This window comes from Diplotaxodon limnothrissa, linkage group LG8 (genome assembly GCF_057381915.1).
Source record: "Diplotaxodon limnothrissa isolate DT_005_m linkage group LG8, D_limnothrissa_male_GT1.1, whole genome shotgun sequence".
NCBI lineage: Eukaryota > Metazoa > Chordata > Actinopteri > Cichliformes > Cichlidae > Diplotaxodon > Diplotaxodon limnothrissa.
This window is the reverse complement of record NC_140603.1, coordinates 23196914-23223978: the sequence shown is the minus strand read 5'-3', so window position 1 is coordinate 23223978 and position 27065 is coordinate 23196914. Positions and strand designations below refer to the sequence as shown.

The following is a 27065-nucleotide window of genomic DNA, read 5'->3' as shown; positions in this document are numbered from 1 at the left end:
CACCAAAAATCACATATTGTCTCTATAATGTATAATAATTCCAGTAAAATGATCCCAAAAGCACAAGTAACTGCAGCTGAGTGGCACAGTTCATTGACTTGAATTAGCAGAAGCCAATAGTAGACAGCTAGGTGTTGCCACAGTGGCAGCCATGCACATGGCCACAATCCAAAGCTTAACAATTACACTCAGAGAGAAACTATTTACAGAGATCAAGACTGGTTTAAATGGTATTTAGGCATTTTAATGTTATACTTTGTGTGAATGCACCTACTTTTGGAGCTACCCTCAAATGGCCAATGGATAAACTTCAGCTTTTGGGGCTTCCGCACTGGCTTCATCTTTCAGCTCAAGACTTGAACAACAACTCTTTTAGTAACATTAGTAAAATAAAACAAAAAAAATATAGCTTTATAGCAAAATAAAGCTAAAAGGCTTCAATGAAGAGACTTTGAAGCAACTGCAGAGCAAGCCTCCAATCGCTTTCTTTATAAAATTGCAATTTACAAATATTTCTTGAAACAATGATCTGTAAGTCATAGCTAAGTAGGCTAATGATAGCAATACACCTCCTTAGTTCACTATTTCCCAAGTGCACAGGAATGTGCTTACAGGAAACCAACCAGCCAGTAAATCCAAACAATTCCAAGTGTGATTCACAGTAGGATTGGACACAAAAATGAGAAGATTAAGAGGCAGTCCCAAAATCTCTTTAAGTCATCATATTTCTTTAATACTTCATTTTTGTGTGTTTTTTTTACTTCACTTCCTTTACAAGTACAACATTAGAATGAAAATCTAACAAGATCAACTCAAATACATTTTTCTTTTCCTCATCGATTAATGTATCCCTTCATTCTTTAGTGTTTGCAATTGGGTCATTCACAATGAATCATTTCTCAGCAACGCAATAAATACAGATTTTTACTTAATGTTACCTAAATGCATGTATTTTGCGAGCTGTAGCTAGCCAACATAAAACTTGGTTCTCCCCAACAAGAAAAGCAATAAATGACCATTCAACGCCATATGTGGAGGAGGCAGCTAACAATCTAGTGAATAATTCTTCTTTTTGTTTTTTCTTACTTTAACTCTTACCAGTAGGAACGACATATAATAATTCCAACCCAGGAGGGAGTAGGAAGAGAAGCTGTGCAAACAGGCAAATCTGGAGAAACACTACTTCACTCATTCCTCGAAGTTAAATAAACAAACAAAAACTAAAGCCCGCTTGTGTTCCTGTACATATGCAGACCCACTGACACACTCCGAGGCAATCCCGGGAAGGGATTGGGCGAGACACACGCACAGATAGAGAGAGAGCAGGTCTTTCCCACCCTATCAACAGCTGCTGTACTAACAGCACATTTCTGTTAGAGTGGGATATGAAAGCAGGGTAGGAATAATGACTGGCCACTTAGACTCTTAGACCACCTCATATATAGAATCAGCAGTTGACAATTCCACTTTATCACACACACACATCTTTATTTTTTCCATTAACCACCTTGGATCTTTAATGGATTCTAAGCTCCTAATTGGACCGGTGTTCCCGACACCGGACCCGACTTCCCGTACACCCTGGAATATCACCTCCATCAGCCCTCGCCGGCCCATGGAGCTTTCATCGATGGCTACAACTGTAAGTATCGCGCTACAACTCTTGATTTCTCCTTTCTTGTTTAAATGACTATCCCTCGACTGTACTGGAGAGCCCCTGCGCGTTGCATCGATGCGTAAAGGAGGCGAAAATGTGAACCAACCCACCCAAATGGGGAAAAAACGGGCAAAGGAACTCGCTATTTTTTTCATTCAGAAAACGTGAGATGTTTGAGAGTGAGAGTGCGCGAGGTGTCACCTCTCTGTGAATGAATGAATCGCGGCATCCTCCCCATGCATGCGTATCTGCGCTCTGTTCATTCAGCGCGGGACCTGAATGAAAGCAGGAGCGCAGCGCAAATCCCGTCATCACCGGTGGTTCTCTGGCTTGCTCCGCTGAGGCTGTAAAGAGATGCTGTGGGTGTATTTAGGGTTTAACTTCTGTGGTGAGAGCGCGAATCAATTTTAACCTGCTCCTCGTGTAGTTTTCTTATAATAGTCCTCATATACCAGTTTGCAGGGACATCATCCACTTAATAACTAATAACAGTTCTTTAATATTCCAGGTGACTTAACGTAACTTTACTGTTTTTTTTTTGTTTTTTTTGTAAATTCTGTCCGCACAGAGGCACATGGAAACAAACCGATAAGTGATTTTAATTGTTTTCTTGTAATTGCTTTAGAAATTTGTTTTAAAGTCGTCCACACCTCTGTTACCTTATTTACAGTTATTTTCAAGCTGGAAAGCATTACCCAGCCTCAAGTATATATCAGATTCTATTTCTCTTTGTCTCCCTCTCTGATTCAGAGTAGGATTAGTTTACCCACCGCATCCAAAAAATCCCTTTAAACAGATCTGTAGCATCGTGATCGTCTAGACGATCTGTGTGTACTGAATATAGAACACAAGATACTGTTTAACTTTGCCCCACATGAGCCCATTTTGACCTTGACTAAGAATGATTTATAAAAGGAGATTTAAAGATGTACTGAGAAACACATGGGTGAAGTGATACACTGGATGTAGTTCAACAAGTGGGAATGGTATAGTTTGGATTCTGAATTTGAAGCTCAGACTTGCAGCCTTTAACCACTGTATTTATGTGGTCTGGTGTTCACGGGAGTGCTGGGAAAAGCTGATAACAGAGCCGTGCCTGGGGGTAGCTTCTGGAGAAACAGATGGGATCTTCTACTCCGGATAAAAACGTGGTTTTCATTTTGATCTTCCTCTCTAGGATTCTCTTTTCGTCTTTCCACTGTTTGTGGCATTTTGCTAATTATCTATCTAATCCGCAATCTCTACAAGGACATAAGCCAGTTTAAAATGTCCATGCGTGTTAGTGCGCATGGATGCACATACATTTGAGCACAGCTCGTGTGAGTGCTGATATGATACGTGCATGTGGCTTTGTGTCTTAAAAAGGAGACTATGATAGAGCATGAGTGAGTGGGTGGCCTTTTGTAATCGTGTTTTGATACCTGGTAAACACAAGAGTTTGCCTCTGAAGACGCAGAGAACCTTTTCTCTGCCAACATGCTGATAGGCTGATTAACAACTTGCTCTTGAGGTGTGGCAGATTCAGTGAGCAGATAATCAGCTGAGCAGTTACTGCAGCATTTATCAATCCCGTTAAGCCTCAGAACAACTGAAGGAAAAAAGGCTATTACCACTTAAAAGAGATAGAATAGGCTGCTGGATTGCAGTTACTGATTATTTGTTTATGTTTGCATTCAGTAGATATGGGAGTGACAGGACATGATTAAAGTTAAGTCAACTAAGCCCTAGAATAAATCCAGAATATGAGGTTTTAATTGTGCAAATATACAACCTTAACATATTTTTTAAAAACTGGATGGACGTTCCTTGCAGCAGCCTGTTGGTCAGTTGTGGTTGTGAATGTCCAACACACATCAGTGCACTAACATCAACACAAAACAAAATCCAATAACTAATTTTCTTAGATGACCTTTTATTAATTCCTGACAACCAGATTTCACCCAGATATTTTACTCACAGAAAAAATCTTTTAAGGGATTATGCCAATATTGTTTTTCTGAACTGCTAAACAAAAGCATCAAAGGCGCTTGATTAAAGATGAACTTATAGTATTGAACTGACTATAAGATCCTCTTTAAATATAAGAGATGGTTCCTATTTCCTAATATGTGCAGAAGTCTATAGCTCACTGATATCTGAGTGGCTACAGAATTGTTTTTAATAAAAACATAGAATCTCCTGCAGTTATGTTTATCATATATGGCTGCATCAGAGGGATGTTGATTTAATAATTTTTGCACACAGATTCATCAGTGCCTGTGCATGTGTGTGGGGAAGATCCTGAGCTTGAAAACTCTTTATGTTTACAGATATTTAAGAGGGACCTACAGTGCTTTTTCTTATTTTCGTCAGTACTGACTGTTACAACTTCACATTTTCAAATTAAACAAATCTTCAAAATTGAGGTTAGCATTTGTAAGTAATCAGTGTGAGCCAAAAGCTCATGCTTCAGAGCTCAGTTTTTTCTACTCTTCGCTCATTGTCAAAGAGAGGGGATATCCCTAATATGGTCATCTGGAGCACACAGCTCTGTCTGTGAGCACAGCAGCTCCACCCACCTGCTGTTCAAACATTTTGTTTGTATGGAGCGCCCAATCAGAATAAAACAAATACTGATATAAATATGAGCATCTATGTTCTTCTTATTTTTATTATTATTAAAAACAAAAGAAATGACTTAATTTCATTCAGATTCAACTCCTATAACTTTTCTTCTTCGTGTTCCTCTTCTTCGACGTCTCTCACAATCTCATATATCCCTTATCTTAATTTTATGCTTCACTTCATTTATTTTTCTTTGCCTGTCTTATCTCACTGTTCATTAAACAGTCACTAGACCACTACATTTGTATTAGCTGTTTTTCAGCGATGAGGAAAAACTCAGCGATACTGGTGCGTCTGGCTTTAGTATGCGTTCACAGACATATTAACTATCAAGAGTATAAAGATAACATTTTAGTCTGTAAGTCTCATGCATAGAGGACGAGGAGCCTTCCGTGCTATGCAGCTCGCTGTTTCCTTCCTTCCTCCTCATCATGTGATCGGCATTAATCTGGTCCTAAGCTGCTCAAACTGGGAGAATGGTGACATCAGAGGACATCAGAGGGAAAGAAAGGAGTGATTGAGAGATTTGTAGGAAAAGTCAGGAAGGTGAGAAATTATGCAAATTGGGAATCATCAGTGGCCATGGAGGAGAAGCAGATCCAGCAGAGAAAAACTGAACTGTGTTATCCAACGCATCCCTCATGACAGCATCATGCATGCATGCAAACTTCATTTTCCACCACATTTTCACTCATTAGCCTCCATAACTGTGCCTCAATTTTCTCACTCTACTGTTCCTCCATTTAAAAACAAGAGCTTGTGACTCTGCAAAAAACCAAACAAAAAACAGCTGAAACGGATGTCAAATAAGCAGAAAAAAACAGATGCACACTTAAATGTGGCATCCAGGATTAATGAAAAAGATATGCGTGTTCCAGTTGACCGGTAGGGCAGCTGAGGAAGATTTAGTTCAGCAGAGCTAGTTCTGGGGACCGTGTGCATATGTGTGTGGGTGGGTGTGCATCTGTCTAAAAGAAACACAGGGAGAGTCAAAAGGGAAGTGTTCATGCAGGCGGGTGTGTAAGGATTTCTGATATGAATTCTGAAGTGGAGCTGTGTGCTCTCAGGTGAAACAGCGTCTCAGAAAAAATAAGGTGCTGTCAAATGAAAACCTTTCATTAACACGCAACTTCTTCTTCTGAGGTAAAAAAAACCAACAACAAAAACCCCCCAAAACCCAACCTTGGTTTATTTCAGTTCATTTAAAATGCCAAGTGGTTGAATATAACTAAGTGCATCTTTTAGGGATAAATTTGTGGCACTTTCTTTAAATTGATTCTTTGTATTTGACTTTAAACCTTAGGACTCAATGTAATGTATTTTAATATAGATAAAAGGGCTTCTTGTACAAAACTGCACAAATTCTGCAGCCCTGCTGAATGTTAGCAACTGTAACAAGATTGCATCCAGTTTTGAAGATGCACTGACAAATTTTCCTGCTAATAAGTGCAAATGCAATGTTATCAGTTAAGGTACTTAGTACTGACCAAATCATAGCCAACCGTGGCATGAACTGAATCATGGATTTGACCAAAACCCCATAATTCTGCATGCACAGCACTGTGCAAAAGTCTTTAGTCTCTTTCATTTCTTTATATTTAGCTTCCAAAGAGCCCAAATTTTGGGTCATTTTATTTTTAAAGTGGTCTTGAGAAATAGTGTCAAGGCTTTCTGATGCTACGCTAAGTTTTTCTTTAGACACTGGCTGCTTTTCCACCCATTTTTAGTCTAGTCCACGTAGCTGACCATTTTCAGAGGAATACATTTTATTTTTTTAAAGTCATTTAGCACTGACCTATGGATTATTTAAGAAAGAAAGAAAGGCACTTAACTCACGTTTTGTACACACACACACACACACACACACACACACACAAAATCAGGTTGAATCTGTCATAAATAGCAAAGATATAGTAATTTGTGTCATGGCCTGTGATTCAGCCATTTTAGGTTCTTAGTTTCAGTTCTTGATTATATTAAAGTTCAATAAGGAGCGATCAATAGAAGAAACTGAACATGATTTATTGATATACAGAATTCAATTAAGGTATTTGTTGATTAAACTCTGATGGCCCATCATAGCAAAACAGAATCCCAACAGTCATATCAATTAGGGCAGGACCCCCGTGTCAAGTTTACCTTTGTGTCCAAGTTTTTTGATTTAATTGTTGTTACTCACTTCCTGTTTCACGTTGCTGTCTAGTTTTCTTGTGTATTGTATTCAGTCTCACATCTTCCCCTGAGACTGTGCTGATTGTGTGCACCTGTGTCTTCCCCTCAGCTGTGGTTCATTCCCTTGATTGGCTCTTTGTGTGTGACAACTACATCATCCTTTAGTCCTTTATTTAGTCCTTTGTTAAGTCATCTGTTTAGTCTCCCAGTGTGCTACTTTGGGTCACTTTTCTTGCTGGATTTATAGGAGTTTATGTGTTTATGGACTTCATTATTGAACTTTTATCCACCAATGAAGGTGTGCTTTTTGTTTATTCCACCTGTCTCCTATGTCTGCATTTGGTTCCTTAACCTGCAAACGGTAACAGTTCAACGGGCATAAAATTGTATTTTTGCACAAGAAAAGTAATTCCCTTTTGGTGCATATGTCAGCATGGTGTGCAGTGTGTCTTTAAAGAATGAAGGCAGCTAGAGAAGTGGAGTACAAAAGAACAAGAAGAAGAAGAAAAAACTATCTACAGCAGGTGAACAGCATCTAAAAGTCACGTTCTTAAGAAATAGGAAAAACATCTAGCAAGGACTTAACAGCGGATATCTGGCCCCTCAGCTGATCCATCTACTGTTCACTGAAGCCTCACCAGAAATGGTTTCAGTAAAAGAGACACTGTCAAGCAGTCCGTCTTTAAAAGAGATAAAGGGAGAAAAGATGGAGATATGCCAAACTACATAAGAACTGGACTGAAAAATAGTGGCAACACTGACTTTTTATCAATAAAAATCAACAATTTGAACAATGTTTAGTCCAAATTGTTGCCAATATGTACACTGAGTGTCTGCAGCCATATGTAAAACACGCTGGAAGCTCTGTCATGGTGTGTGGCTGCATTTCAATCAGTGGTGTTGGGGATCTTTGTCAAAATCTATGTAATTGTGAACAAAAAAAGGGTGCAGCAACATTTTGATCAACCATGCAATACGATTTGGAAAGAAGTGTTATGGCTTCATTTTTTTAACATGACAATGACTTTCTACCAATGCAGTAAAAGTATACCTGGATAAAGAAAAAGAAACACACATACACACACACACACACAATAGAACACTATCAGTCAAGCATGGCCACCTCAGAGCCCCGACCTAAACATTTTTGAAGCATTGTGGGATCGTCTTGACAGAGAATGGAACAAAAGGCAGCCAACATCCAAAGAAGAGCTTTGTCCTTCAAGTAACCTTGGCAACTGTTCGTGAAGACTTCTTAAAGAAATGAAAAGAAAACTTTAAAGATTTCAGCCTGTGTTTAAAAATGTAGGTGGTCGTACCAAAAATGTATTTCGCACATTTTGTGCCCATTTCCTCCTTTCTAGCAATTTTTTTTTTAAATGAGGGGTGGCTCAAGACCTACTGTATACATAGTTGTCTATATTAATTACAGCTGAATAACAGCTTAAGCCCATTTTTTACATGAGTATTTGTTTTGTTTTCCTTTCCACTGCAAGCTTCTATTCCTCTCCATTTAAGATTTAATGAGATTTAAATCATCCCAATTACTACAATAATTATTATTTTCCTTTTCTTTTTCAGTTTTTCTTTAGATTTTGAATTCTTCACTGTCCTTTCATGAATTAAAAGCAATTGCTTCCTGTTGTCCTGTTGCAGGGTTCCATGGTCAGAGACGACCCATTTCCAACCGTAGATGTTCCAGACCACGCTCACTACACTATTGGTGTTGTCATCCTTGCTGTAGGCATCACAGGCTTGCTGGGAAACTTCCTGGTCATATATGCTTTTTGCAGGTATTTCTTTTCTGCTTATGTGACTGATTTAAATGAATGTCCCACAGTTACTTTTGCATATCTCTCTGATAATAGAATATGTTGTGACTTATTTATTCCCAGTTCATTAAGCATGACAGCTTTATGTTTGTATGCAGGAGCCGAAGCCTGAGGACACCATCCAACATTTTCATTATTAATCTGGCAGTCACAGACTTCCTCATGTGTCTCACGCAGACGCCCATCTTCTTCATCAACAGCATGCACAAACACTGGATCTTTGGGAAGAAAGGTGCAACACTGTGCACATACAAAGCTTAACATTTTTAACTCAATTACGTAACATGTTGCACTTACAGACTTTACAGACTTTAAACAGTCTTTTATATGTGCAGGCACGCACACTTTGAATTCCACCTGTAACTTTAACCTTTTCATTGTGACATACAGTTCAGTGAATGTTCTCACACAGATACACACACAGAAACACAGCTGTCACCCCGTATGATTGCTTTTCTGTCACAGTTTAAAATAAAAAACACTGTGCAGTAGGGTTACTCATAATCAGATGTGCAGGATGATAGCGTGTTTTACATGAATGCATTCGGAGGGAGGTATCATTCATGAGCAGATGTCGTATTGAGAGGTTTTTAAAGAGGCAACACACTCCACTGATCAAACACTGGTAGTCGAGGCGCCTTCAGGAGGTGTCCTGACCTTGATGAAGACAGCCAATGGCTGTCAGAGCTGGAGCTCAAGTCTCAGCGGTGGTTACTGCAGGGGGGCGTTTGCTTCCTTTTTTTTTTAATTCTAGCCTTGGCCATCCTCCTACCCAGTTATCCTTTGTAAAAGACAGAACAAGATTCAGATTATGAAATGAAAAAATAAAGCAAGTAAACCGGGTGAGTCTTGCAATTTATGTGTGTTTTTTTTAAGGTGCAGTAAGTCATTTTTTAAGATAATTTCACGTGAATAGAATATCCATGTAAAATTAAACCTAATGTGTTCTAAAATAAAATAAAATGAATCCATTAAAAATACATATGAGTGAGCACCTGTTTGTTGAAGCCAAATCATTGCCCCATCATCTTAAATATAGTGAGGTGGACATTTTTTGGTAATAATGTTTTATGTATGTGGCTAGAGAATCGAGCACATACATTGAACACTTAATACGTTTATTTTATTTTAAAGATTACAGATAGCTCTGTTAAACTGTATATGAGTTTTTGACATTTTTACATGTATAGTTTCATCATCGCTTTCTCATCACGGTTATTTCCTCCCCCACCATTGCACTCTCTTCTTCCTCATCCTCTTTCTCGTCAGCTTAAGCCTCATCTCTTGAATTTAAATCAGGGTTTTAAGACATGACAATGTGCATGAACATGCTTATTTGTTCTCAATATTTTTGCAATTACATATTGTCAGCAGAAAGCTAACAACAAGCCAGCTAAACAACAACAGCTGGTTATAAGCTAAAGAAAATATAAAAGCTAATGTTAGGCTTGAGTGTCCCAAAGATTACATTTTCCATCTGATAAACACATAAATAATTTTATTACATTCTCACATCATTGAGAGTTTATTTGCTGCAAGCCAGAGTCCATCAATGTTAGATCCACTTCAAAGAAAGCTGGCTAACAGTGTCAAATATACTCAACAACTCATCTCAGGATTGGTGTCACTGGTCAGAAGTGAGCTTCACTGATACATCAGCTCATATCAGATTGCTTTCAAAAGGTTTTATAGTCTCCTCTGAAGTAAATATACCGGAACACATATTGATAGCTGAAGTAAACAGTGGCCCAAAAACCTACACTCACTGCAGATGAACAATGGCTAGAGGTGTTTGTCCCACAGCAGACACAGTAGCTAAGATTATGCATTTGACCTGGGAGAGGTAAGAAAGCTGTTTTTATTTTGGGTGCAATCTGTAATGTACTGACATCTAGTGGCAAGATGTTACACACTGTACCTTTAAACAAAATCTCAATACATTAATTAATAATGGGATTTTTCTGTTGTGCCTTAGGGCAGATGCATGACAGATGTAATTGGGAGAGGTTAAATTAATACATGGAGTACATTTATTAATAGCGTTAGGGTTAGCCCGAATTGTAATCTGTTGTTTGCAAGCTGCATGCGGCTCTTTAGCTGTTAAAGAGCCATGGGTTGCCAACCTCTGCTCTAGGGATTCTGTGAGTGGCAGTTTTAGGAGGTTAGGTGGATGATCTGTCAGTCTGTCTATTGCAGGGACATTGATTTTCCTCAAAGAATAAACTTTAGTGACCATCTGGTTTCTTCAGTTCAGGCAACAATTATACACAATGAAATGATGTCATCTATTAATTCATTTTCTTAATCGCTTGTCAGGGTAGCAATGTGGTACCCTGCCCATCCTGGGCTGAGAGGCAGGGTACTCCCTGGACAGCTCACTAGTCTATCACTAAGAAAGATCTAAGATAGAGACACAGACACTGAGTAACCAATGTGTCTAACAAGCAGGAGGAACCCACACAGGCCCATGGATAATGTGACCCCAGCCAGCTGCTGGATTTAAATCCAGGACCTGCTTGCTGTGAGGCAAACACTGCCCCACTGATGAAATGATGTCACATAGATTTGATTTGATTTACTAGAAGACCACAGAGGTTGAAGTTACCCATATTATTCCAGTATGTTTATATTTGACACACATTTATTGACAAGCTTTCAAATGCAACATTCAAAATGTTAGAAACAATAGCACATTTAATTTCTTGCACACGATAACATGCTGAGTGTTTGCCACTAAGCAAACCACAAGTCTTCAATGTTGTTTGGACAGATGATACCAAAGTAATGATGTTTGGTCATAACAGTTAACAGTCAGCACCAGTAACCAGACTGAAGTGTTGTGGCAGAACCTTAAGAGAGCAGTGAATAGACAAATGCAAACCCCATGAAAACAAACGGGCTAAAATTCCTTACCAGCGATGTGAGAGATTAATAAAGTTATACAGAAAACAATCACTTCAAGTTATTGCTGTTAAAGGTGTTTCAGCTAATTCATGGGGTGTTCTTGGTTTTTCACAAGATTGTAGGAGACCACCTACTTGTGTCAGTCAATAGATCGATAACATTCAAACTGGGTGGTATTTTTAACACATTTACCCACAAGTGTGGGTGTAGAGTCGCTATAGTTTAGGGCTATGTAGCTATAACCTGAAGTTTAAAACTGCTTCACAAAGACTGATCCTATACAGCTATCAAGGCTTTTCAGTTTCTTGTTATCGATTTAATAGCTTTTACTGGTGTTTGTGACATGTTTTTATACATGAATGAATGAATGAATCCAGGGGCTTAAATATGAGAAATATGAAAAATGTGACTGATGGTATATTTTGATTTGAGTATCCTGTGATATAAATAAGCTGCTAGGGGAAAAAAATCAAATGAAAACAAGAAGAGCAAATGAAGTGAAACTCAAAGCAAGCAGGTTTTACATTTGATGGACTGTTGGCTGGTTGTTAGAGTGAATTGTTGTCTGTCTCTCTGTGTGGAAACCTTATGATTGACTGATGGGTGTTCCTTGGCTATCGCCCAGTATCAGCAGGGATTGGCTACTGTACACCTGCAACATTATTTGGTGAAGCGACAAAGAAAATGGATAAAGATAAAGTGTCACAAGATGCCATAATTAAATGAGCTCCAGCCAAATTCCAAACACTGCAAAACATTTTAGATATCATAGATTATTCAGCATTTAAAATTGTTGAATGTATTTATTTGTCCACCTTGGTTCTAATGAATCTGATGCTTTCACATGCCATACTTTTTCTTCTTCTGGATATTCACTGGACGTTGTAGTTTAACTTATCTACCATATGCAAATGACAATTTTTATTATTTTGTTTTTAGATTTAAATGTCGGTTTTTATTGCATATTTCCACATTTTGCATAAAAACAATCTCATAAATTTTTTCCCCTCTTATAAAGCATTTGGACTTCACTATGCTCTCAGCATTGTTGTTACAGCAAATGCCTCAGGACTTAAAAATATTGTTCTTCTTCAGAAAACATCTGCTGTTTATTGTGAACCAGTCTGGAATTTATTAGCTTCAGCATTTGGCTTTTGAACACACGCACACACACAGATGTGTTGATGTACACTATATTAAACTGCCTTAATCGCCTGCATTTGTTTGAGTTTCATCACAAAGCCAACACAGAGTTTGTCATATGCTTGGACTTGATGTTGTGATTATATGACGTGTGACAGGTCAATGGTAATTACAAAACTACAGCCTGGAGGAAAAACAGCTGATGAAATGATGAGTGAATGCTTGTCGTTTGTCATGCGTGTCATCTTGCATGAATATATTTCCACAAGTGTATCTATTAGATTTCCTCATGGATACATTAAGTGTAAATATGCCAACAATGTGTCTCTCTAAAAAAAGACAGCATGTTAAAATATTCTGACACATTTTTCATTATATAAACATTAGGTTTCACACTCCCTGCTTTCTATTTCCCTCACATTTTCTCTCATTTCTAATTCACCACATACACTTGTCTGCAAATGATGTTAAGTGTAATCGCTAACCTAGAGCTCTTTTCCAGCATTTCATATCTCATTTATCTCATTATACTTCGAAATGTAGCATGAAATTAAGTGCCAATCAAATTATTTAAATAAACTGTTTTGGGTCTTTTTTTACCGTGATAATTGAAAAAAAAAAGGATCGAAAAACTATGAATTTCATGCTAACGCTGCATGTGACAACAAACTGTACATAATAGATGGAAATAGCCATCATGATGTCAACCACCTGTTTGTGAGGTTCCCTTACTACCTACTGCTGCTTGTGTTGGTATCCACTTGTTAGTCATAGCGACCCTTAAGACATTCCTTATCTTTCACCTGCTCCATCACCAATCAATCACCTGCCTCCATCTCACCCTATTCCTTCATACGCTCTGTACGTCCTCCTTCACAACATCCAAAAACCTTCCCTGTGCTCTTCCTTTTTTCCTCCAGCCTGGCGCTCTTTAATGCCCGATCTTTGACGAATAAATCGTTTGTGCTTAACGATTTTATTGTTTCTAAAAATCTGGACTTCCTGTTCTTGACTGAGACCTGGCAACGGGGGTCGGATTATTCGTCTACTATTGAAATGTGCCCAAATGGCTTCTCTGTCATTAGCCAGCCTCGAGGATCTGGTCGTGGAGGAGGCCTCGCGGTGGCATATCGGAGCCGTTTTAACTGCCGTTCAGTGAAAGTTGGACACTTTCTGTCTTTTGAACTGCAGCTCATCAAAATTGGAAAGAAGGATCCTTTTTACTGTGCGTTGGTCTATCGCCCTCCTGGCCCAAACAACTCGTTTTTAGCCGAGTTTAGTGATTTTCTGTCCTCTACTATGAGGTTGTCTAAATTGCTTCTTGTGGGAGATTTTAATATACATATTGATGATGAGTCCGACCTCTTTGCTAGGAGTTTTACCAGTATCATGGACTCTTTTCATTTTATCCAACATGTATCTGGCCCCACACATAACAAAGGCCATACACTGGACCTTGTTTTTTCTTTGGGTCTGAATATTGATTATATCTGTTCTAAGGACATTTTTATTTCTGACCATTATTGTGTCTTTTTTAATATGTCTTTTTATGAGCCTATGTCTCCTGTTCATCGGACAGTTATTTCCCGCACTTTAGACTCCTCCACAGCACAGAAGTTCTCTGATGTTTTTAATTTAACATTATCCCCACAAAACGATGTTGATTTTTCTATAGATCTATTCAATTATCATTGTCTTTCGATCTTAGATGAAATCTGTCCGATTAAAATGAGACCTGTGCCTGTTTCCAAGTCTGTACCCTGGTTAAATGACAACATTCGTCTTATAAAACGTAATTGTCGTAAAACTGAGCGGTTATGGAGGAAAACTCACTTAAATGTTCATCTCCTTCATTTAAAGGATCTTTTAGCCTTCTTTAACAATGCTATTAGAGTTGCGAGGGCTGCTTACTTTTCTCAGTTGGTTGCAAGGAGCAGAGGTAATCCTCAAGTTTTATTTGATACTATTACTAATATTATTACTCCTGCTCCACCTGCTGCTATTATTTCTTCTGTTGAAGATTGTGAAACTTTTCTTGCTTTCTTTTTAGAAAAAATTAGCAACATAAGGAAAAACCTGTCTTTTTCAGCGTCTGCGCTGTCTGTTCCCACGCCAGCTCGGCCTGTTGTTTTAGAAGGTTTTTCACCTGTTTCACTACCAGAGCTGGGAAAAATAGTTAGTGCAACAAAATTATCCTCTTGCTCTCTTGATTTTTTACCTGCATCATTATTTAAAAATGTCTTTTACTCTACTGGTCCCTGTATTCTTACTATAATTAATACCTCCTTGGCCTCGGGCATAGTCCCTGCCTATTTTAAAACTGCTGTTATACATCCCTTGTTAAAAAAGCCTATGCTGGACCCATCTCTCACTAGCAATTATAGACCGATCTCAAAAATTCCGTTAATTGCTAAGATTCTAGAGAAGATCGTGGCTAAGCAGCTTACAGCAGTTTTAGATAAATATAGTATTTTCGACAAATTTCAATCTGGCTTTCGTAAAGTTCATTCCACTGAAACAGCCCTTCTTAGAGTTTCTAATGACATTTTGTTACAAAGCGATGCAGGTAAATGTTCTGTTCTCTTAATGTTGGATCTTACGTCGGCCTTTGATACTGTTGACCACTATATTTTACTTAACAGGCTGAAACACTGGGTTGGTGTCCCTGGGACTGCATTGAAATGGTTCTCCTCGTATCTCTCTGAACGATATTCTTCTGTGGCAGTTTCTAAGTATAGATCATCTTCTGCGTCCCTGTCTTTTGGTGTGCCACAAGGCTCTGTGCTAGGGCCATTACTGTTTCTAGTTTATTTACTCCCTCTCCAGCACATTTTGAGCCCTTTTGAGGATATTTGTTACCATTGTTATGCAGACGATATCCAACTCTATATATCTTTTAAACCGGAAGAGGCTTCTAAGCTGCGGCTTTTAAATGTGTGCTTGGAAACCATTAAAGGCTGGATGGCTGAAAACTTCCTCCAACTAAATGAAAGTAAAACCGAAGTCCTCTTATGTGCCCCAGATAGACATATACCCAGTATAATAAATGCTCTTGGTCCTCTTTCAACGTTTGTAAAACCATCTGTCAGGAACTTAGGGATTATCCTTGATCCTGCTCTTACGTTAGATAGTCATGTTAAATCTCTTGTTCGGTCTTGCTTTTATCATTTAAGAAATATTTCTAAATTGAGCTCTATTATATCCTATACCGAACTGGAGATTGTTATTCATGCTTTTATCTCTTCACGACTGGACTATTGCAATTCCCTGTTTACTTGTTTAAATAAAGGTTCTTTGGAGCGTCTGCAGATCGTTCAGAATGCTGCAGCAAGACTTTTGACGAAAGCTTCTAAATTTTCACATATAACACCGTTGCTCATGCAGTTACATTGGCTTCCTGTTGAATTTAGAGTCCAGTTTAAGATTTTGGTTTTAACTTTCAAGGCTCTTCAACAACAAGCACCACCATATATTATTGAACTTTTACAGCCCTATGCCCCTAGTAGGTCTCTGAGGTCGAGTAGTCAGGGCCTACTTGTCATTCAGTATACGAGACTGAAAACTAGGGGTGATAGAGCTTTTGCTACTGTGGCCGCCAGACTGTGGAATTCCCTTCCTCAGGACTTACGATCCGCTGATTCATTGATTACTTTTAAAAAACAGCTAAAAACACATCTTTTTAAAACTGCCTTTTGCTAACTTTGTTTGTATTTTGTCTTTTTAATCTGTTATATCTTGTAAAGCACTTTGTGATCTCTATCTAGAAATGTGCTATATAAATAAAATTTTACTTACTTACTTACTTACTTCAAACACGCTGTCTCCTCTTTCTCTTTACTCAGCAGTATCCTAGTTACAACAAGCACCTTGCCGGTCAACAGCACTCGTGTCTGTCATTGCTAACACAATAATGCCTGCATGATAATGGCTATTTTTGATTTGGCAATTATTTTATACCAAATGTTCTTCCTGATGCAACTCTCTCCATTTATTCTGCCTCGAGACCGTCATGGGGAGTACATCTGTTTGCAGCCCTCATGGCTAGGTTGTGATGTGGAAGTTCTTCCTTATAGGGCCTATATAAGATAAAGCACTGTGAAGGAACTTGTGTTGCAAATTGGTGCTATACATTTATAAAAAGGGAACTGAACACTTTACATGTTATGAAGCTGCAGAGCTTTTAGCTCTTTTCCTACTTGTACCATGCTTTTTGGATTATTAATAGCTGGAAATTTCAACAGGGAGCAAGCCTCAAGTGGTAATTGAAGAATGCAGTTTTTGTCACTTGACTCTAAGAAATTCTTACAGTCCAATTGTATAGACTATGAAGCATAGATCTCAAATGGTCAACCAGCAAAAATGTTCCCCTTAGGAATAGAAAGCTAAACCTAACTAAACATTGCAGTTAGAGAGTTAACCACTTTGTCTGCTATCACTGTAGTTTTTACTACAATTATTTGTGATTATACAATCAGATGTGGTCAGTATTAACATGAGCACATGTTGACATTTCCTACCCAGGTTGTGAGCTGTACGCCTTCTGTGGAGCTCTCTTCGGTATCTGCAGTATGATGACACTGGTGGTGATTGCAGTGGACCGGTACGTGGTGATCACCAGGCCTCTGGCTTCCCTCGGGGTGATGTCTCGTAAGAAAGCATTCACCACTGTGGCTGTTGCCTGGCTCTATTCAGTGGGCTGGAGTCTGCCGCCCTTCTTTGGCTGGAGTGAGTACAATTTTATTCAGTGACCTGGATGTTTAATAATGATTATCAGTGTGATATAACGATATAGTTTTTGAATCTCTGTCTAGCTACTTATTTCCAACTGATCTAACTAATGGCAGCATTTGTATTTCCTGATGAAAAGTGTGGCATTATTTCAAAGAGATCTTGGTTTGCCTTTTCAGCATGGAAAAAAATGAACATTTCACGTGAATCATTAAAACACTTGATGGATATGATAGTGGAACAGTTTTACTGAGGCTCTGCAGCCTCACACGTTTTATGGTACCACATTTGCATCTGTTTGTGAAGGTACTCGCATTTGCAGAGTACACACAAAGGGGGATGCTACCAATGCAAATATGCTTGTGTGCAGTCCTCCAAGGACCTGACACCTTAACATTGATTAAGCTATGCGAAGGTTAAACGCTGACTGGTTGAAAAGTGGACCATAACAAGAAAAAGGAGCGACAGCCGAGTTCAATACAAACAAGAGAAGAATGGGGGAAAAAATTTAAGACAAAAAGTTCAACATGAGAGGCACAGATGGTGGACACTTTCCACTGTTTTTAGCTGTTTCACTATTTTAACTCTTTGCATGTAACTTCTCTGGCTAGGCCCAACAACATCCCAAGCAGAAGTATGGTTGCTTGTGACATTGCCACCTGGTGAGAGTAAACAGCTACAACATGTAGACAATGGTCTGCAAAGCTGTGTGTACCACCACAGAGCTGTGTTTGAGCCATCGCTCTCATATTAGCTTTTGGCTTTTCCTGTACTGTGTTTGATTTAGGGGAGGGGTATTTCTGTCCACATCTTGTTCAAGTATCACAAAGTACAACTCCAGCTGTGAAAGCAACTGCTGCAACCCATGAAGAACAAGTCTACATTATTAAAATCATAGACACTTAAGCTTAGGCCTGTCCAGAAAGTGTGTGAGGACTGATTAAGACAACAAAATACAGCTAGCAATTATGATTGATAGAGGTGTAGGGTAAGAAAAAAAACAAACAAATAAATGCATACAATAGTAAGATTTAGACACTTACATAGCCTGTCACAGCATGATGTCGCCTCCACAAAGGACTCCATGGTGGTAGTACATAATGGGTTACATGGCAGCACCATTGAAAGCCTTCTCCCTTTTCTTAATCTCAATAAATCCAAGCTTTTTCTGAAAAGGTTGAAGGTTTTAACTTAAAATCTACAACATGGCTTCTTATTAAGCCTAACCATAACATAACCATGGCTGGAAATAAAAGTAAACTCGAACGTGTCACTAATACTGATTGATTAAAAATAAAGGTGCTTTTGGACAATGTGCCAGAAACAGTGGAACCACAGGGGAGATGTGTTTGACTTGAATGTGCATTGACTCATTCTTTATCCAGTGCCACCACCACCAGGGAGTGTGTATACCATGGCAAGGCTCTTAATTGATTTTCCATTGGTATGTTATGCATTCTTAAGAAGCTGTGGTCATTTTACAAATTCAAGTCTAGTCTCAGGGAGTGACAATCAATGGAAAGCCCCACAAACAATGGCAAAAAAAACCTCTTCAGGATTTCAAAGAAATATCTCAGTGACTCCAATAAAATACAGTGAGAGAGGATAAATTACATAAACAGTACAAACCAGTAATGCAGCTTAATTCTGTATTCCCTATTTATGCTTTGTTACCTGTATTTCCAAAGGCTATTGGCTCTTTCATTCATTGTCTTCAAGGTTGTTTAGGTGTTTAGCAGTTATAGGATGGATTTCCTTCCATACATCTTATATAAAACAGTGTTTTCTTCCATTTTTCTGTCCACTGAATAGACAAAATAAATCAATGTGGTAAAAGGTTGGCCATATAGTAAACTCCATTCATACAAGACTCACATACTCTACCGGCAGCCCTTTATTGAAGTAGTAGGCACAAACATGTTCAAAATGCAGAAGTATGAAGTCAAAGACTTTTCAGGAGCAAAGAGGCAGGAGAGAAATGTCAGATTTAATGATGTGGAAAATGACCAAAAGAGTTTATGTCCTCCCAAAGGTGCCTACGTCCCGGAGGGTCTGATGACGTCTTGTTCCTGGGACTACATGACGTTCACCCCTTCCGTCCGCTCCTACACCATGCTGCTCTTCACCTTTGTCTTCTTCATCCCTCTCTTTGTCATCATTTTCTGCTATTGCTGTATCTTCAGAGCCATTCGACACACAACGCGGTTGGTACTGTTCATGCACACACGAACATCAACACCATTTATGGCTATTATTCTCGAAGGTCTCCTCCTGTGACACACTCCCACAGCTGTGTGAATATCAACAAGTTAGCCATAAAAATGAATTACAAACGAGGGTCTGTTATCACAGTAAAATTACAATTTATATTATTTATTATAGACGACGGCTTTCGATAACTATTTTTACTGGTGGTGGGCATGTCTGTGCGTCACAGGGCAATAACAAAGATCAACTGCGAGGGGACCAGAGACTCTGCAAAGAGGTTCCATAAAATGAGGAGCGAATGGAAGATGGCTAAAATTGCACTCATCGTCATCCTCCTGTTTGTCATCTCCTGGGCCCCTTATTCCTGCACAGCCCTCACTGCATTTGCTGGGTACGTGCACAAGTGTGTGTGTCAGTGTCTGCTAAAGAGACATCTTTTTTCACAGTCCAGTGACGTCTAAAATTCTCCATTAGGACGAAAAAACCCCAAAGTTGAACACTTTACTCACAATAAAGTACTGAGTTTATGATTGAAGATGCCATTAAAGCTGTTTCAGCCAAAAGCTATTTATCTATGGCTGCGTGGTTTTAGTCGTAACAAGACTGTTAATATTCCTGTAGGAAGTGAACTCCCGTGATGGATTACCTAGAACAGAGTATTCATCAATACACATGCATGACAGAACCAAACCTTTGGTTTTTTAAGTAGATTTGTTCCAAACCACCATATTTCTCTCAATACTTGGTAGACCAATAAGAAACTAGGAAAGGCTGCATACTGGATTGATCAGGTGGACAGTGACACAACTACCTGCTGCCTGTTCTTTTGCGATGGACTGTGCTGCCTGTCCAAGAAGTACCCCATCATTGTCCCAGTGTCACCTGAAGTATAGCCTCCAGCCCACCGTGACCCTGGCTGAACAAGCAGTTAAGAAAATGTTGGGGTGAAGTGAGGGATGAATTGAGCACTAAATGCAAGCCCAACTGTGTGTCCCAGTCCTGTGTCTCTGCACTAATTCTGCACAAGACAACACACGCCCACCCATGCCCTTGTCACACAAATGTGTCTCATTTCCTTGTCTCATTTTTCTTCCTGCCACCATCTGTCTCATCTCTCTCTCCCTCTCTCTCTCTCAGGTATGCAGACTTGTTAACTCCTTATATGAACTCTGTTCCTGCTGTGATTGCCAAAGCATCAGCTATCCACAACCCCATCATATACGCCATAACACATCCTAAATACAGGTAGGATGTAGCTGCAGTAACAGTTAAAAAATAATGGTGTTCTTTCTCAATCTCCTCGCACACAACAGCGGTGAAGAAGCAGACGTTACACAAGGTGTCAGAGTAATAATTAAGGACATAAAAGTAAAAAACTTTTTGCAGCTTCAGTATGTACACAATGGCACACCACAGTAAGAATGTAAGAAAAGAAAGAAAACATCAAGCTACAAAAAGGAATAATAAAGCAGTGTGACAGAGAAGTATAATTGGTATACAGAGAAAGTAAAGAAAAGATACAAAATAATCATTTTGAAGTATTTTAGTAAAGGTTCATGTTGTCTCTGTGTCCCCCCCCCCCCCCCCGGCTCAGACTTTTTTAAAGAACAAATTTAGCTGCTTCCATGCTCATGTTAGTTATCTCTCCAAGTAAATATTTCATCTTATTTGGTTTGAGAGTGTGTCAAATTTGGTATTGCTCTCTCTGCATGTGTGCATAATTGATACTATGTTGCCAGGTTTGTCATCGTCACCCATATAAATGGCTGGGATGTGTTTCCTTGGTCTATAGTCAGTTACATCTGATCAGCTCTGATTAGAAAGGGAGATTATTTTTGGAGTTTTAGCAAAGATGTTGCTCAGTAGTTGATACTTTAACCGATGGCACAACCACAGAATGATTAACATGTGTGGTTTACATTATATCAGAATAAGGTTTCATTGTTCTTTAATTATTTTAAAAGGGTATAATTTTAGCTTGGGGTGTGAGAGGTCAGCCCCCAAAAATCTACAAATCTCTCAGGAGCCCAGCATATACGATGTCACAAAGTTTCTACAGTTCAAAGAATTTTGAAGAATACAAAAAACAAACATTAAAAAAGACAAATAAAGGAGATTGGAGCGCCAGAAACAAACAAACAAAAGAAGGTTGAAGGCCACCCACCCAGTGTGTGATTCGATTAAATCGCCTTATCTAAACTTGTGTTAATAAACCAAACTAATGAAATTAAAACGGAAAACAAGACAACCCACAACATTCAACTCAGTAGAATATTGAACGTTTACTAAGCAGCTGAAGTCAAAGGAGGCCAATGTCAGACCAGAGAGAGAGGCACTCCAACCATGCAAGCAGATGAGTCTTCATAGCTAATCACTACTCTGCATGAAACAGAGAGTGCTAGAAAGCAGGTTAATAAAGATGATCAAATACAATAACCAGAGGGTAAATGTGCCATCGCACAGAGGCGCATGACACTCCCAGTGACTCCTTTGCACTTCTTTAATCACATTCTAATATAAAAAAAATTGCGAACAAGCTACAAGTCTGGCCATGAACACTGGCCATGTGTTCGGCACCTCCTGCAACCTCCTGCAACACATGACACTCACACACACACACACACACACACACACACACACATACACACCGATCCCACAAGAAAGTCCGATGCAATAACAATTTGGAGGGATTTAGATATATGTTACTCTGTAGAACATTTCAGTTCCAATCCTATTTTTCAGACTTTTGACCATATTTTCTGATTTGTGGGATGGTAAAAGCAGAAATTCAAAATCTGTACAAGAAATGAACAATGAAAAAGAATGCAAATGACTTCACTTTTGTAAAAATTTATTTAAATATTCAACTGGGGAAAAATTCTGATAATATTCATTAGCAGGCTATACTTTCATGTACACAATGCGCTTACTTTTGTTTTTGGCAGTAGTACGAGGACATTTGGCAGCAAATATCCTTGTATTTTGGAACTTTTGGAATTACTAACTTTCCAATTAGTAGATGACCTGCACTACCTCCTGATTTACAGCTGCCCCTAAAATTGTTGCCATGCTTACCATGAACATGCCTACGCACTAGTGAGTGTAAGTTCAAGCAAACTTGATCTGAGCAGACACTATGATCCCGTCTCCCCTTAAAGTACTCATCATGTCCATTTTATCATAACTTTGCTCCTTATCAAATTATTATTTTAAAGCTAATCCTTACATGGGGATTCATTCTGCACCTTAGCAACGGAGCCAATTCGTGTTGATTTTAAAGACACTACAAAGTGCTGGGTGAACATCAGCCTCAACCTACTTTATAATTTATTATCATTATTTTATTACTACTGTTTATTATTTGATCCTGCTTTTGTGTGGTAGTTGGCACATTCGCTTAACAATCAAAAGGTTCCAGCAGGAGACAAAAATCCCTTTCAGGTTTTATCAGGGAGAGAATTCCAGGTGAAACCACATCAAACATGCCAAGCTACCTGCTAACAACCCTACCCCACCCCTCACCCCCAAGTGAATAAGGCTGAAAATAGCTTATTTGGTTTTGTTTTGTGTTGTTACATGAATCACCGAAGCAACTAGAAACTGAATAGTAGTAAATGCATTAGTAAGGCAATAATTAAATAGTAGTAAAAGAGCAGTACACTGAAATAAAGGAAAAAACTGACTACAGTGACAACATGGGCAGTCTTGGTAGTTGTACCACAACCCCTTAAATGCACAGCATTAATCAAACTTGTATAGTGTAGAAAAGCACTATACTGTATATATATCTAGTTCATTTACCATTTACCAAATTTTAAGGAGCCAAGCCTCATGACTACTTTATTTTTTGTGGTATTCTCATCTTGATAACTTTTTAACATCCTAATTAAAAGCTGACATTTGTCTAATTCAGCTCCAGCTTGTAAGGATGTCATGCAGCCCCACACTTCACTATCATGTAATTAAAAAAAAAAAGCAATTATGGATTGGAAAATTTCTCTGTCTCGTTCAGGTCAGCAATCAGCAGGTACGTTCCTTACCTCGGGGTATTGCTGTGTATGAAGAGCAGAGACCGTTTCAGCAGCAGCTTCCAGTCCATCCGCCGATCAACCCTCACCAGCCAGTCAGAGTTCAAAGGCCCCAGCAGGACTCACAACTCTTCCCAGTCTGAGAGTGAATCAGTGAGTGTGGCTCATATTTAATATGTTTTGTATTTTATGTCCTTGTACAAAGGTTTAAAATATGGATTGCTGATTTCAGTCCTTTTCCATCTCAGCCCCAGTTCTCAGACACGGAGGAAGACTACTCTTCACGAACTCCTGTTAGTCGTCACTTGTCCGGTGATGCCAAACAGGTGCGTCACGCTAGCCAGAGGTCAAAGGTGAGAGGGTATAACACAGAGTACGAGAGAACCTCTGCTCACAATGCCACTGATCCAGCAATATGTCACCTGTCACCAATCACTGTGAGTATAAAAGCCTCACTTGTGTAAAGGTATTGCTGCTAACACGACAAAAAGTTCCATGATTCCAGTCTACTTGATTTTAATTAGCTTTGTCTCCCCTTCATTCTCATCTCCTTGTTCACTTTGAAAAAACCTTTCAGTGCTCAATAAGTGGAAGTCTCTTTCTGATCACCTGCACAGTGTCCTTCATTGTATTAAAAGCCTTCAGCCTGTGTTTATTTTGGGGAAGAGAGTTGCACAAGGTAAAATCTGTAGAGTAAGGTAGGGAGTCATTGCAAATTATGTTTGGCTCCTGAAAGAAAGAAGTTTTGATGCATTTTGAATGGGTGTACAATGGCCGGCTGACACAACACCACTGTTGAGGTACTTTGTATTGAATATTCCCTCTAAGTAAAACTGCACTGAAAGTCTTTCCCTTGCAGATGAATTCATAGCACACAACCCGTCGAATGACAGTTTAACTGCTTCTGTGCTTGCTTGTGACCAGATGTCCCTGTTATTGGTTCAGACGTAACAAACTCGTTCACTGACACAACTGTTTGGACACAGCTCTAATCACCAGAACTCTGATGTAAAAGTTGTTTCTCGAGGACAGAGTTTACTTTCTGTGCAAATTTGAGGTCTGCTGTGAAACTGCGGTTAAGCTTGTGCTGGTAGTCTTGAATCGGAGGTGATAACTTTTTCAAATTTAAAACAGATAAAGTGTTTTTCTTTCTATTGGCAGAGTCGCTGGATTTTTTGACAGCACACATAGAATATATTTACTATATAGTAAACCCAAAGATTTATTTTTACACCATATGGTATTTCTAAGTATATTTCTGAAGTATAGAGTTAAAAAGGGGTGAAATAGGACTCAGGCGATCATTTCTTATAATATTTTCATGATACTTTTGATGGAAGGTTTTGCTTCTTGTTTGTCCATCAAAGCTGATCTAAATCCTCTTAAATTGTTGTTTGGGAGCTCGAGACATCGTCGATGTCATCATTGTTTAATTGCATATAACTTAAAGAGGACATATTGATGGGAGTCCACTTAAAATCCAGGCTAACTCAATGTTATGACCAGGGACTGTGTAATTGTGTTTCTGTGGTGCCAGAAAATAACGCTGATCTTGCTGGTTTGACTTTGCATTTCAGTATCACTCATATTGTCTGGTTACCAATGGGAACAGCTTATTTGACTTTTTAAAACAAATTCAAACCACAGAAAGAATTTCATAAAGAACAAGTACCTCACGGACTGCTATTGCTTTTAAATGACTCTCTGAAGCTGACATTTGCGAACTGTCTCAGTCTGAAATCTTCATGTCTGGAACTTTATTGTGATCACAGCTACTTTAAAATCAACCTGCATATAAACTCTGCCATCAGAAATACAGTAAAATGAAGAAAAGAGTGTCATGTTGGAATCAGCATGTATTGATGTCTACAACTCTGCATTATTACTCTATCACTAGTGACAAAAATGTAACTCACAGTTTCTCCACTGAGGGACATATGGTGTAAACAGCCAAGTGAAAGTGAATGTAAACCCACATAAAGTTTGTTTTTTAGACAGTGAGGGAGAAGCCAGCGACATTGAGGATAGAGAACAGGGGAAGATAAACAGTGGGTGTCATTGGAGCGGATTCAAACCTGGGCATATGGGTCGCTTGTTCAAGCCAGTGAGCTAAATTAGCACCCCACAAAGTGCCACTTTTAATTGCAAAACTCAGTAAATGAACAGCTGTAAGAGTTCACAGTGCAGGCAAATTTCTAACAAATAGGCTGTTAAATGGACTATAAACTCTCACAGTTTACAGCACATAAAGAACTCAAAGGAAAGTTTTATCCAAAAGTTTAACCTCCATCAATGTATTTATTGATTCAAAGGCTGGAAGTCACCTGTGGGTCAATCCATGTGGTTGTCATAGTTACATACTGTAAGTCGATCTGTTTGAGAGTAATAAACTGTCAAGGAGCATAAACAACCACCAGGTCACGACTCAGTTATACCACCATGGTTTAAAGAAGTGGAACATGCCTAGCATCCTCTTCTTCTTCTTCGCCTTTTTATTTATTGGCTGCTTCCTTTAGGGGTCACCACAGTGGACCGTCTGCTTCCATCCTGTCATATCCCTGTTAACCCTACCTTCACTGCATCCATGAATCTTCTCTGTGGTCTTCCTCTTCCTCTGCTGCTGGAGAGCTCCATCTTCAACATTCTTTGCCCAATATATCCACGATCCCTCCTCTGCACATGTCCAAACCATCTCTAACTCTAACTTCCTCTGACATACCCATTTCTAATCCTTTCCCTTCTGGTCCTATCACCTTTATTTTGGAAGATTGTCACTAGTACATTATTAATCCTCTGCATCTTTCCTCCATCCTCGAAGCACCCCTACTATCTTCTCAACACACCCTTCATTTGTTAGATGTCCATCTCTCTTGTACATGGGGGAATACTTGTATTGTCATCATATTGGTTTTATACTCTAATTCAAACTAGGGAACAACATAACTGTGGGAAGGCATGAAAGGAGTCAAATGTTGATGCCTTTGTCACGTGAACGATTGCAGAACTGGGAATGGACCATTTTCAAAAACTATTGCATCTCCTCCTCTCTATAAAACCCTGCTTTTCTCTGTGCCTTTGAACATGTCAGCCTAGAACGTCTATAAACACTTTGGATTTCTGATGTGGACAGACAGCATAAAGCGGCCCTCACAATGCCATTCACACATCCTTTGACAGACAGCTCAAAATCCACAGTTTATGAGTAATTTCCCCCAGGGATCAATAAAGTATTCTGATTCTGATTAATTTGTGCTAACCCACATGTGACCTCAAATACTAAATGCCTGAGCCTCCCCACCAGACAATCACAGTTCTGTAAGCCTTTCTCCCCCCCCCCCCCCCCCTCTCTCTCTCTGTCTTTTATTAGTGAAGATCAGCTTGCAATGGCATTTTGTCATTTTTAGCTGGCTGTGACCTAACTAAAAATGACAGAAGTTGCTGGCAGCAAGTGAAATTGGCTGTCGAGTATCTTAAAAATAAACCCAGCATTAGTTTTCATTCATATCACATCTATAATTTAAGCTTTATTGACTTAGTCACTTTATCAGCCCCTTCAAGCGTCACACATGTGTTTAATTTAGGATGTTAGAGTAATGTCATAAAATTTGTCCAATAAAATTTGAACACGAGTAGATAATTTTGCATGGTAGTGTTCACAAACTAAGAAACCCAGCGTACACAGAAGTTACCAGGTGTGTAATAGTTTCTGGTACTGGAGGCCATCCACACCAGCTGTCAGCGATTGCTCTAGCTTTTGGCAACTAAGTGGCAGAAGCCAACTGATCTTTT

At 39.0% G+C, this 27065-nt stretch overlaps 1 protein-coding gene across 2 annotated transcripts in view; it reads left to right on the top strand.

Annotated features, from left to right (window-relative positions):
* The first annotated feature begins 1519 nt into the window (after nucleotides 1-1519).
* The window catches only part of opn4b (opsin 4b), a 33750-nt gene continuing 8204 nt past the window's right edge, over nucleotides 1520-27065 (top strand). The window contains exons 1-9 of one of the 2 annotated variants that reach the window (XM_085360909.1): nucleotides 1520-1642; nucleotides 8090-8226; nucleotides 8364-8497; nucleotides 16834-17037; nucleotides 19073-19244; nucleotides 19478-19639; nucleotides 20386-20493; nucleotides 23261-23429; nucleotides 23525-23629. In XM_085360909.1, coding sequence (XP_085217035.1) covers nucleotides 1520-1642; nucleotides 8090-8226; nucleotides 8364-8497; nucleotides 16834-17037; nucleotides 19073-19244; nucleotides 19478-19639; nucleotides 20386-20493; nucleotides 23261-23429; nucleotides 23525-23629 — 1314 coding nt within the window. Of the gene's footprint in view, nucleotides 1643-8089; nucleotides 8227-8363; nucleotides 8498-16833; nucleotides 17038-19072; nucleotides 19245-19477; nucleotides 19640-20385; nucleotides 20494-23260; nucleotides 23430-23524; nucleotides 23714-27065 lie in introns of both variants that reach the window. The other variant, XM_085360908.1, reaches the window with a different exon arrangement.